The sequence below is a fragment of the Choristoneura fumiferana genome, chromosome 12 (genome assembly GCF_025370935.1).
Source record: "Choristoneura fumiferana chromosome 12, NRCan_CFum_1, whole genome shotgun sequence".
Lineage (NCBI taxonomy): Eukaryota > Metazoa > Arthropoda > Insecta > Lepidoptera > Tortricidae > Choristoneura > Choristoneura fumiferana.
The window spans coordinates 18,936,192-18,950,318 of NC_133483.1; the positions used below are offsets into that span (position 1 = coordinate 18,936,192).

A 14,127-nucleotide genomic window follows, 5' to 3' on the forward strand; every position below is an offset into this window, starting at 1 on the left:
GAAAACCTGCTTTAAATTAAAAAAGCATACAGACAGACAGACAACACACAGACACACATAGCGGTCAAACTTATAACACCCTTATTTTTGTGTCGGGGGTTAAAATTGGCAAACCATTATATTTACACAACATCTGTATATAATAAATGTCATTTATCCGTACTAATATTATAAATGCGAAAGTGTGTGTGTTTGTATGTTTGTCCGTCTTTCACGTTGAAACGGAGCGACGGATCGACGTAATTTTTGGCATAGAGATAGTTTATGGGCCACAGAGTGACCTAGGCTACTTTTGCACAGATCTAGAGAGAACAACGCGCGATAACCGAATTCCACCACTACTGTCTAGTACAACAGCAAAACAAAACACAGTTGTAATCGTGAATTTTAAAAAATATTTTGAAATGCTTCACCGCTCGTTGTCCTTTAACTTACCTATTTACTAATGGTCGCTTCCCGGATTATTCTCCAGGTGAAAAGAACAGTCAAATATAAATAAAAAAACTTAAAGAAACCCCTGACAAAGCGAATTCACCTCCTAAGAATGAAGGTAGAATTTCGAGGCACATTTACAACTGAATGTTCTTTAAAAGTTCAGCTGGAGCTTTTATTCTGTTCGGAAAGTTTCTCACAAAGCTCTTGAGTTTATCTTGTACATTATCCACAGTATATACCTACTTTGTTTTCTCAGCAGTCAAGTTTGTCTATAAATTAGACTTTTAATGTATCTGGATACTCTCAATCAACGGTGTGGTCATATGACTAACAGTTCTTGGCGTTTCTTGATAAACTTTAATTGTTAAACCTACAGACACTAACTTATCCACTCTAAGGTTGACTGGTACAGATTCCTTAAAGAGATAAAAGTTCGCTTCTGTTCATATATATCAACGATTGTCGACACAATACAATACACTACATTACAATAGCTCTTTATTGAACACCATATAATATAGTAAGCTGTACTACGAAACTCGCAAATCGAAGTTCGTATCGCATCGTCCCTTTCACTCGCGTATTAAATGACATAAGCGTCAGCGGGACAAAATTACAAAACAAGAGTACATAGACAAAATTTTCCACGGTAAGCAATAGGCGGCCTTATCGGTTCAGATGGTATATATAATAACTCGTGTTTTTACGCCTTTTCCCTTAGGAGGACAGTGTAGTCTATAGATGAAATGTAATACATTTTAGAGTACAATTCTGCACTAAGATACTTGAGCGATCACAAGGCTTTTCAGCCAGATAAACCTTTAGCTCTACTAGTAAGCTGTTCATGCTACTTAAAAGGCCCTAATGTGGCAAAAGATTGAGTTCCTTCGCAATTTTTGACGACCGGATGGCCAAGTGGTTAGAGAACCTGACTACGAAGCTTGAGGTCTCGGGTTCGAATCCCGGCCGGGGCAGATATTTGTGTGAATAACACGAATGTTTGTTCTCGGGTCTTGGATGTTTAATATGTATTTAAGTATGTATTTATCTATATAAGTATCTTTATCCGTTGCCTAGTACCCATAGTACAAGCTTTGCTTAGTTTGGGACTAGGTCAATTGGTGTCAAGTGTCCCATGATATTTATTTATTTTTGATATTTAATTTTAATTAAAATTTGGAGAACACAATCAAAATTATGCATTTGCGTCGTTATCGTTTCCCCCATGTATTTAAAATTAAAAAGTGAAACCGTTCGGCGACTCCTGTGCAACTAACTCAGCCATTTTGGAAAGTCTAGAAAATCATATTTTCTTTTTCATATTGCCAGCCCGAAGCGTCGTCAAATCGTACTGACTCGATTGCTTTTGCACACGTCGATTTATCGCGCAATTACATGTAAACTGAATCTGTAAACGGTTTTTTTTTAGAATTCGGGAATAAACTTTGTTCCAGTTCACCAAGAAAATGAAATTATTTATTCTTCCATAAGTATGGATATTCTACATTAATTAATAGATTTATATTATATAATTTTGATTATATTTTGACGGTTGCTATGAAACATGAATTTAAAACCGTCATAGTAAATACGCATAACACACCAACAAATTAACATATGGATACCTCCAAATTACGTTCTATTCAAACTCCAACTCAACGCAGCCGTAGTTCCGCAAATTATCGCCATCTGTCGTCGAGTAGCGGCACTAAGCCCGAGCAATAATTTCAACGGCGAAACCGAAACAAAACATCTATTAACCTCGTTATTTTTGCTGTACAGATTAACGGACGAGATTATCTGTTGTATCTCCATGCACCTGCCTTAACCGATTTTTAACTGCCATTTACATCCATCACTTCCAATACCAGCGAGCTGTCATGTACGAAATGAAGATGGCGCTCATTACAATGTCATTATTATTTAATGGATTGTTCGAGTTCCCTTTTATTGGGTTGGTTTGAAGTTAATCGTATCTTAAGTTGCACCTCGTAAAGTTAAAGGGTTTCGAGTTTCGAGCAAAAATCAAAATACACAAACCCTTTCCTCCAATTCATCCCACCACCATCGTAAACTTTGGATATGTTTATCTATTTTTAGAGAAGAAAATTCAGTTTTACGCAAATTTTTAACACTACTGAATTATTTCGTCAGATCAGTCTTTCGTCTGGTTTAGTTGCGGCAGGCTGAAAATGGTTACGTTCACCACGTTCCGCCATTACTAGGTTATTTAAGTTAGTCGTTCGCGCAATGCCATAAAACCTTTCCACATGTGCTTTTTTTTAATATCTAGGGCTGATGATAGATTTCTTTTAATTTATTTAAAAACAGCGGACGAAACACAATAAAGTTTATCTGCCAGTGACTATCAACCAATTAATATTTCGAAAACTGTGCAAATTAACTTATTTTGCACAGTTTTCGAAATATTAATTGGTTGATAGTCACTGGCAGATAAACTTTATTGTGTTTAGTCCGCTGTTTTTAAATAAATTAAATGAAATCTAGCTTTACAATCTAGCGTAGGTACAAAATTTTAACATGTCTGACCAAATGTTAAATATTTGACACGGGGTCTCAGGAGGTAAAAATATGAACTGTAATGATTGTTTTACTTATCCTTATTAAATCTTTAGTGTTGCGTGCGCGACCTGTCCCAACACGTCAGTGTCGAAACCGACCGTAAAATAGTTTTATGGCAGCTTGTTTACTGCGTTACTGATAGAGCTATTCGTCCAAGTGGCACGCTCGTAATAACTGTTTGCGTTAATTCTTATAGACAAGATTTTTCGGATGCTCATCACAAATATTAGAAAAGTGAACAGACACTTTCTAGGCAAACGTGCACCATCTTAGGCCTCATCTTCGCCTTCCATCAAGCGAGATTGAGGCCAAACGTAAGCCTATTTATATATATATAAGACCCATCTGAGGACCTGTGCTAGAAAGTATTCATTTACTCGACTCTACTGTGACTTGTGACCCTAGTTATTATTAAAGTTTGTTTTGAGTTGACGTATTTGGGGGCACGGTAGTTTCCCCGCCAAGTTAAACACAGTCGTACTTCTTACTAATGTTATAAATGTGAAAGAATGGATATTTAGATGTTTGGACGTTTGTTACTACATCACGCGAAAATGGCTGAATGAATTTAAATAAAAATAAGATACATTTTCCCACTGGGTAATGAAAACTATTTCTTCGTAAATAAAGTCACCGGCAACAAGTTAACCGCATCTTTCTGCACACTTGCATTGTATACCTCTCATAAGTTCACTACCATGGCGTAATGTCGTACAACACTTAGTTTAATGAGTTTATTGGCATCTACGAGTACTTAATATTAAAAGCTTTTTATCCAAGCTTACCTTTAGCTTTTATCTTTTAATATTTATCTTTCAACACCCAATTATTTCCAAAAGGTGTTTTAAAATGAATTCAGAATATTTCAGCAGATGGATGGACAACTTTGAACGCACACCCTTGCTAAATTAATTAAAAACAATTACTTTGCTCACCCGCGACCTTTAAGGTCAAGGTAGGTGGGCTTTAATGTGGCTAGGTTAGCAATAGTTTTTAGTTAATTTATATGGACCTCCGCATTGAATTAAATTACCCTTGTTAAAGTTTTTCATAAATTTGCAATTGATGTCAACTAGTGTTTTCAATTTTTATACATTGGTCGATGGTCATAGTTTACCAAGCCAAAAGCGTGACTATAATTTAAATCAAAAATTCCAAAGAAAATCCTTTTCAAAAAGAAAGCAAAATGCCCTGGTTTAGTCTAATTTATCCAATCATCCGCTGAAATGTTATTTTAGTATATTAAATATAAATTTCGCCAGTTCAAGGTTATACGCTGTGACATTAGATATAAAAATATCATCAGCATCTCAAAGCGTCGTCAAAGCCTGGCGTTTATCTTCATTAAGTTATTGACGGTTCAACTATCTTATCTAAACAAAACTTGTAATTAAATACACTAACGAAGAAGGTCCAAGTTAAAGTCAACATCGTAATTAGGTATTGTCTACTTAAGTTTATAACAAAGTAGGACGTCACAAAGTCCAATTTTCTCGTTATCAGGAACGGCTGTTGTGGTAAATACTATTTTTCTTTAATTTTAACTTCAACCTTAAATATTGTTTTCGCTATTTTAGTGTATCTTTAACAGTAGCCTTATCAGTCACAGAAAACCACTTTTCTTGTGTCACGTGTAAATTTTCCATTAACCATTAGGGAGCTGATTTTGAAAATCGTGCGAAAACATGCCAAATACTACTCAAAATTAGTACAGATTTGTTTTTCTGCAAAATTCGGCTCGAATTAAATTTTCGACCAATGACTTAAAACTGCAAACTTTTTACTCTACACATATCACATTCACACAATTTTTTTACCACTTTTACCAATGATAATTTTATAGATGCGACCTTAAAAATCTGTTCTTATAATCTACAAAGCATCAAGTCAAGTCTATGAATAAATAACGCCAAACAAAATCCAACCATTATTATATAACGCTTTCTTTATACACTCAACATTATTATTTCTATCAAACCAGCCACCTTGTATAATTACAAAACTTGCAATTTGAATAAGAATAGGCAGACAAGGACAGTGAACGCTAGAAAGAGCCCGCGATATAACAAATGTCGTCTAACACAAAAACAGGCACAAACGCCAGGTGTGCGTGCCATGTGCCGCAACAGAAACTATATTTATTTCGATACATCTCTCCAATTTAATTAGTGGCTAGGAAATGCTCGTTAGGTTGCTGAACTCGTACGCATCACAGCTGTCAATGGGATTGACAGTTGAGTAAACCGTGGAATTTTGGATTATGTCGCAAATGTCTATTACTGTTAAATTAGATTAAAAATTGCTCAATTTTGCTCAGGCTATATTGCCAAAGGCGAAAATAAAGAGGTATCCCAAAAAAAACACTTTTCGTAGCTAGTTAAGTTGAAGTGTCATATTTTTCTCAATTAGGTATACATGAAAAAATTGCAACTTTTAAATATTTAACTTAAAATTAAGATGTTAATCAAGAAATAAAAACTTAAAATATAACTACTACCTAAAAAAAAATAAAAAAAATCTCAATTTTAAAAGAATTTTAATACAACCTTCAAAAGCATACTAACGCCACCTAGCGGCGAATAGCGGAACTGCCAAGCCAGGCTCGTGCAACGCGACATCACAGTTACACACAACATCGTGCCGTCGAGATTCCCCGCACATTTCGTAGATGGCGCTATCCATGCATCTGTGTTTAGCTACTTTTAATTTTTATTTTGTTACAATTCATGCCAAATCATTACATTACTAAAATAACTAATCAGTCGCCTAACCCTTATCCATTGCATGTTGTCTGTTCATTTCTTTTGTTACTTTACTTATTATTTTGCTTTATGTTACCGTGGTGTGTCGTTGTTTTAGCTTATTTTGGGACCGGACGGAACCCTGCAAACGGTCAAGAGCGAGTCGCGACGGGGCCGAGGTCGAGGCCGAGCAGTCACCACACCAGTGAGTACACACCTTTATCTTTTCGCTAATTTTCATTTCATCACCTTTGTGACTAATTACTAATTTACTTAACACTTGTCATCATTTTTTACTTTTCAAGGCAATTGACATGTTAGGGAGTTTTTGAAATATGTGAAACTACACCAAAGCAGAACAAACCTAGAGTAGGTTTCAAAAAAAAACGTTCGTCCTTATGAAACAGAGGGCCTACTCCGAAGTTCGAAAATCGAAGTTCGTATCGTACATACCATCCCATTCGCTCTCGTATTAAATAGTATAAGTGCCAGAGGGACAGAACGAAACAAACTTCGATTTTAGAATTTCGTAGTAGCCCTACAGTTAGGGAATGAATCATGTGGGAAAACTATTTTCGGCGATAAATTAGAAAACCGCCGATGGGTTTAGAGTGGCGGCGAATTGTAAACCTGCGGGAAGCATCATCTTTAATATATAAAAATTAATCCCTATTTCTCTTAGTCATGGCATCACGCGCGAACGGCTGGACCGATTTCGTTAATTTTTATTTTGTTGTGTTTGTTATTGTCAGGAGAAGGTTCTTATAAAAGATTTAGAAAATTAAAATAAAAACTTCACCGGGGGCGAAGCCGCGGGCACCAGCTAGTCTTCTTTAAAAACCGGTTAAATTAAAATAACGGTTGGCAACACATCTGCAATACCCCCGGTGTTGCAGATGTTTATGGGCGGTGGTGGTGATCTCTTAGCATCAGGAGACCCACTTGCTCGTTTGCCATCCAGTCGAATAAAAAAAAAACACGTGAAAATCGATCGGCACGGCGTTCTTTTGCTATACCTGTTACGATCTATGTTTCGGTCTATAGGTACTTTTTTATGGAATAACGGGAGAACGAGCAAACGGATCGCCTGCTGGTAAGCGATTACTGTCGCCCATGGTCACCTGCGACACCAGAAGAGTCAAGCCAAGCATATAAATGGTGAGGATGGAAGTGTCGCGTAGGGCGGTGGCGGGAGGAGGCGGCAGGGATCAACCCGGACAACTCCTCGGACTCCCCGTTCTACGCAGTGACAAGGAGTCAAGTCGATCAGAAAATCGTTGGCTGCCTACGATACTCGAAAGGTTTAGTTAGATAATTGACTAAAGGTTAACAAAACAAAAAAAGCCGTGGTGGCCTAGTGGTTTGACCTATCGCCTCTCAAACAGAGGGTCGTGGGTTCAAACCCCGGCTCGCACCTCTGAGTTTTTCCAAATTCATGTGCGGAATTACATTTGAAATTTACCACGAGCTTTGCGGTGAAGGAAAACATCGTGAGGAAACCTGCACAAACCTGCGAAGCGTGGTAACTTTAGCCCAAGCCCTCTTGTTCTGAGAGGAGGCCTGTGCCCAGCAGTGGGACGTATATAGGCTGGGATGATGACGATGATGAAACAAAAGAACGTCAATTAGTGTCTAAAATATTGAAAGTCCTCCAGTAAACTATCTAAACATTTACATTTCTGTATTGAAATACATTAGTCTAGTTTGTCAATGATAGATAAGTAAAATGTTTAAAATCCTTTAATGTGAATCGTGGCAGCTGAAGTTTGTTTACATTTAGTTAATTACCTAAACCTTTCAACGATACATAAACTTCGTCTGCGCTGATGATTCCGGCACTAAAGTGAGTCGTCAATAAAAAATAACTATTAAAATGGGACAGCCATAAATCATAAAAAATAGGTTGAATAGAACGTCCCAACTCCCCCTCCCCATTGTACCCTCCCCTTCATCCCCCCACCTCCCCCTTTAGCTAGCCCTCCCCCTTTTAGGCCCGCAACGCACCCATAGTCCTAATAATGCTGTAGGTGTCCATGGGCGGCGGTGATCTCTTACCATCAGGTGACCCGCCTGCATTTTTGCCAGCTATTTGATAAAAAAAGAACGTCCGGAAATAAATCTATATAAAATATCTGCAATCCCCTGGTGTTGCAGGTGTCTATGGGCGGTGGATCTCTTACCATCAGGAGACCCAATGAGGGCTATCGCGTATGAATTCGCCACTAGAGGCGCTAGTGTAGCGTGAGGTCTCCGAAATGTCAAATCTCATAGTTTTTGGGTGAGCTACGCGGGTTTATTTATAATTAGAATAATTTGCAATATCTGAAATTAATTATGGCAAATATGCGTTCCGGGGCAATGAATGTCTGTGTTTTGAGACAGTTTTGTCTTTCGGAAACCTTTGTCCTCCTTTTTTCCGAATAAAACGGGGACTATGCAACACTGTGGCATGCTCGATATTTTTATGGTACGGTCTTAGTGTATTAAATATAATTTAATCTAAACTTTGTTTTCACGCCCGTAATAACAACTTTGAAAGCCATACTTAAAAACCTCACGCAACAGTGCGCCATTTAGTGAGACAAAAAACGATAGCCCTCATTGCTCGTTTGCCATCCAGCCGAATAAAAAAAATGTTATTGAATTTGAGGACCGCATTCGCGACCACTCGCAGCGCTCTACGCTCGTAACCAGGGGGCTACAACGAAATTCGAAAATCGAAGTTCGTATTAGACATGGGTAATCTCAACTCCGCGAAGTGATCTGACTCACTAGATCCAGCTCCGGTGTCGGTAACGAATCCGCTTATTGAATCCGACTCCTTTATTGACTCCGGTTCTTTCGAGCGATTATTAATTTATCTATGGCCGATGCGGCCCGGCTCGGTTCGGTAGGTACCAAGGTCAAGGTACTGAACTGAAGTACCGATTCTTTTCGTCCTTTTAATGTTGAAAAATTCTAAATTGTGTACTTATTTTTTAAAGAACTATGAGCTACTTTAAGAACCTACTAGTTTTCTGTTTGATTCTTTGAAGCTTGAAAACAGTGTTAAAATAAGCGTCGCCCGCTCCGGTCATATTATATTGTGTTTTAATTCTATCTCATTTCTTTCCAATATAACCGAGCGAGTGGTCCGCCCGAGTACCGACGTAGGTTAGGTACCGGCTCACTCAGCGCCCGACCAAACGTAATAAGATCCTATCCGATCCGATCCGAGCCGAGAGTGAAAGCGGAGCGAGTCGGAGTTAGTAACTCCGGAGTCGATAAGATTTGAAAGGAGTCATTAAGGGATTCGGATCCGCTTGAGGATCTGACTCTTTTGAATCTTCAGATCCGGATTTACCCATCTCTAGTTCGTATCGTACCGTCCCTCTCACTCACGGACGGCAACATACGAATTTTGCACTTCGTAGTAGGTACAGGGCCAGTAGCAGCGTTTTTTCGCTTTGTAGCGAAAACTGCCTACGAACAGAGAAGCCGACTCTCGAATTTTTGTACAGTGGAGTGCTAAAATATGTACCACAGACTTTTATTCCGAGGCAATAAGGCCGTGATAACATAGAGACATATTTTTGCACTTGACTGCATACTGAATGTGTGGTGTTATAAGAAAAAATCATGAAATGAAATATATTAATATCGTTACAATCTAATTTCTATACTATGTCACCTGTACCACTACCATGAGTTTACAGTGACCGTACTCGATAGCGACGGCATAAATTATTTGTATGGAGAATTGTACAGCGCCTCTACAAATAATTTACGCCGTCGCTATCGAGTACGGTCACTGTAAACTCATGGTAGTGATACTGGACAATATAAATGCTCTATTCGCGATATTTGGTTGCCATTAACTCATCCTAGCTATTGACGATGTGACAAATACCGGTCGAGCGCGCATTCAAAACCACGGACGTGCATTATTTACCCATTACGTGTCAACGAAAACGAACAAATAGGACACTCTCACTTTCGTTCGCTATGAACGAACGCATTGGGTGTACATTGCCGCCCCTAGCGTTTCCTGGCCCGAAGCGCGAAATTCGGTCAAACACACGCATAGGTATATTTAAACATAATATTAGTAAAATTGATGTTTTTTACTAACTGTAAAACCTGTCAAATAAAATATCAGAAACTTATCGGATAGTTTGCAGACGTACCCAAAATGCGATTCTGTTAATGAAAAAAAACATGAAAATTAAAGTTAGACCCAAAAAATAATAATCAATACGTCTATACAAAATCTACAAAATCGCATTTTTGACCTAATAATATGATAAATTAATTAACAAGTCTATACCAATGTAAATAAGGTATTAAATCGTACGCTACTGTCAGTATGCAGTTCTGCAGCTACGGCGTATCGCTCGTAGCATTCTCGTAGAAGCGTAGAGGATTCGTAGCACGACGGACAACTATGCAATTTCTTGAAGCTTCCACTAGATGGCGGTAGAACGTTGCCAAAGCGATGTACTTCACTGGACTGGTATTATTTGTCGAGGTCTGTTTATAATGCCTTTTATATGTAAAATCCATCCACTCAAAAAGTCACGTCCACTTGTATTGAACTAATCGAACAACGCCATCTATCGGTAACTTTCAAGACTAAAATGGCCAACACGCGTGTATCTACCGAAGAAATTCAAGCTGATAGAATGAAGTTATTCAAAAAAGCATTCTATCTCGACGATGTACGGCTTTCAATCGTGTTGTCGTGGTCTTTACGTCCCTTCGAATACAAAGTGAAGTATTAACCAAACAGTCTGTTTGGAATCGAAATACAAAGGAAACGATTACGATCAAACAAGAGACATACCGGGCTAGAGGCAATAGGTAAAAGGCTTTTTGTTTAAAACTTTGTTGTGTTAGTTTCAACATATCACAAGTCTGTTTTAAGTTAGTTTCAGTGGTCTTATTGTTTTGAGGTAAACAAATAATGCATTTAGGTTAAGGCTGCCGAAACAGCTGCTGGAAATTGTATGTTCTGCAATATATTACGCCTCGTTTACGTTTTTGATTAGGGCAAGTTCATGTATTTTGTGCACCTACATAAGTCGTTGTGTATTTTTTAGCTCAATTATTCCATTGGGTATGTAACTTGTAATGATAATTGTAAGTTTGGAAAATTAAAATAAATGAATAAATATTTTTTTAACTCGCAGGCCAGAAGCTGGGTACGCCCATGAGTAACCTTAATTATAAAGCTAAAGGTCGCGCGTTCGAATCTCGGCATAGGGTACAGATTTGTGTGATAGGTAAATAAATAAGGGCATTTGAATTTGAGTCATGTACGTTAATAATATATTTAAGGATATCTTTATCTATATATTTACATACTAATTGTTTTGTATGTTTTTGGCATAGAGATAGTTTATGGGCCAGAGAGTGACATAGGCTACTTTTTATCCCGGAAAAATGCACAGTTCCCGAGGAAATGTCAATAGGGGAGGGAAAATGCACAGTTCCAGATAACCGAATTACACGCGGTCGAAGCCGCGGGCAAAAGCTAGTATATTGTATATTTATCCGTCTAGTACATAAAACAAGCTTTACTTAGTTCGGGGCTAGATCAATGAAGTAAAATATCGTTAGAGGCGTTATTATAGGTGAAAAACTTAAGTAAATGCCCTGACGTGTCCATATACAAGCATGTTGACGTTCCAAATTCAAAAAACCACTCAAGCTCCATGCCAAATCTGTGCACTACTACATACAACAGGTCATTTACTTGAGCTTCACACACAAGGTCAGTTTGATATACGACGTTGCAGTCTAGCTTGCGTTTGGCTCATTTGGTTATTTATTAAACCAATCACAAACGTAAAATAGTGTACAAAAGTGTAAATTGTCTCACAATATTTACATTTCAATCCTTATTTCAAAGAAACCTGTATTCAATTAATAATCAACATGCTCTGCTGCATGTCCAGGCCAATGAGGGCTATCGCGTATGAATTCGCCACTAGAGGCGCTAGTGTAGCGTGAAGTCTCCGAAATGTCAAACCCTCATAGTTTTTGGGTGAGCTACGCGTGTTTATTTATAATTAGAATAATTTTGTGAATATTTTGCAATATCTGAAATTATTTATGGCAAATATGCGTTCCGGGGCAAAGAATGTCTGTGTTTTGAGACAGTTTTGTCTTTCGGAAACCTTTGTCCTCCCTTTTTTCGGAACAAAACGGGGACTATGGAACACTGTGGCATGCTCGATATTTTTATAGTACGGTTTTAAGGTGTATTAAATATGATTTTAATGTAAACTTTGTTTTCACGCCTGTAATAACAGACTTTAAAAGCCATACTTAAAAACCTCACGCAACAGTGCTCCATCTAGTGAGACAAAAAACGATAGCCCTCATTGGATCAAAAGCTTGTCTCACACTTGGATACTAGAGTACCTAGGTTACTTAGTATGCAAGCTTTCGAGTTACACACACAAGCAACGCCGCGTGCCGAGCTAGTTTAAATATAAATGACGCCACTCAACAGTTTACTGTTGTATTGTAAAGATCTATATTCTGTTGCCCACGAGTCAGAGTCACTGTCATGTCATTGTTTTTCATTAAATGTTTATTAATTATATTGTGAGTATCCTATATTATAAATACTCGTTGAAGTGGCAATGGGCAGGCCATATAGCACGGAGAACTGATGACCGTTTGGGTTGAAAGGTTCTCGAATGGAGACCGTGGATCTGCACGCGCAGCGTAGGACGCCCACCAACGAGTCTTCACCACCAACGCGTCAAAGTACGGGAGCGAAGGGCCGTGCGTGACGTCACACCGTGCTAAAAAGTATCGTTCGGCATCACGTCACCAGGGACTTTAACTGGCTTTATCTAATTTTTTGGTTAATTTACTAAAGAAAACCTGTCCTATACAGGGTGAAATCTAGGACGTAATACAAAATTCGTGTTTCGTGCTCAGTTAATACTGGGTAATATAATGCATTAATTCTTTTGTTGAAATAAGTCCGATGAAATTTGCGGTTTCCATACATTGTTCATGATTTCTTATTTCAATAATGTAGAGAAACCATTTTTTTTCAGACTTATTTCAACAAAAGAGTTAATGCATTATAGTACAGTCACCAGCATTAAGATGTGACCATCGACGGCCTGCAAAAATATCTGATCATTGGTGGAAGGCATATATATATGACGGCATAAGTATCTGACATCGGGCTGCTTAAAAATATCTGATATTGCACAAAATCAAAACAGATACTTATGCCGTCACCAAAAAACTATATTTATACCGGCCACAAATCATCACATACTTATACCGTGTTAGATCGTCATATATATATGCCTTTCAACAGTGATGACATGTTTTTGCAGTGCTGTCCATAGTCATATATTTATGCTGGTGACTGTACCCAGCATTAACTGAGCACGAAACACTAATTTTGTATTACGTCCTAGATTTTAACCTGTATTTTTCGATACTGAAGGACACTAGCCCATTGTAGCATGAGTTGCGCACTTGCGCAGATAACGATACTACTATCATTATATATTTCAAACTACGCCCAGTTTCGGCACATAAATTGAAACCTGCTATAATGAAGACGCATAAAGCTGCAGACGGACTAATCGCGGCCATCTTGCCGTTGCCATGGCAACCAGACTACCCCCCCTCCCCCCACCGATGCACTTCCTATGGGTGTGCAGTGATTAGCACTTTTGGAGAAATTATTGGGGGGGCCGAAGTTTAGCTTAGTTTTGGGTTTCTAATTATAGATTTTAGCTTAGTTGAAACTGTTCAGTTTTTTAGTTCAAAATGTTCAAATATGCATTGGATGTTGTGAGGAATTAAGGTATTTAATTCTGTCCATTGTAAAGGTTGCCTGGAAGAGATCGCTCTGAAGCGATAAGGCCGCCTATTGCTTACCTTAGAAAATTTCTATGTTAGAAAGTTTTATTCAATTTGATGCAATGGAAACATTCCTTTGATATTTAAGTAAGCAGCAATAAGAAAACGGACCATGAATATCAAACTTTTTTCTTGGACAAATGGATATTACCCCTTTTGAAATGAACTGAAGCACCAAAGTTCCTAACAAATGCATTTGTCATTAAACTTATTTATAAGCACAGTAACGAGCATAAAAACGGCGAAAATTCGAAAACGGCGCTAACTTAAATTTATTTTCCAATATGGCGCCCAAGCGCATCATTTTACAAAAATCAACTCAAAATCATACGGATTCAGTCTGATATCGCACAGCATCATGTAATTGCAAATTTCCTTGACTCACGCATGCGCCCTGTAGCGATCAATACCGACTTTAATATTGTTTTTTCGCAAAATCACTTTACGCGGCAAAATACGAATTAAAAATGCACGTTTTGCAATTAAA

At 38.0% G+C, this 14,127-nt stretch overlaps 1 protein-coding gene across 4 annotated transcripts in view; it reads left to right on the top strand.

Moving 5' to 3' along the window:
• Positions 1–14,127, top strand: part of Tet (Ten-Eleven Translocation (TET) family protein) — a 139,594-nt gene that overhangs the window by 60,833 nt on the left and 64,634 nt on the right. For 3 of the 4 annotated variants that reach the window (XM_074095655.1, XM_074095657.1, XM_074095656.1), the window contains exon 4: positions 5,878–5,964. The exons of the other annotated variant lie outside the window; for it this stretch is intronic. In XM_074095655.1, coding sequence (XP_073951756.1) covers positions 5,878–5,964 — 87 coding nt within the window. The remainder of the gene's footprint in view (positions 1–5,877; positions 5,965–14,127) is intronic. 4 annotated transcript variants of the gene reach the window in all.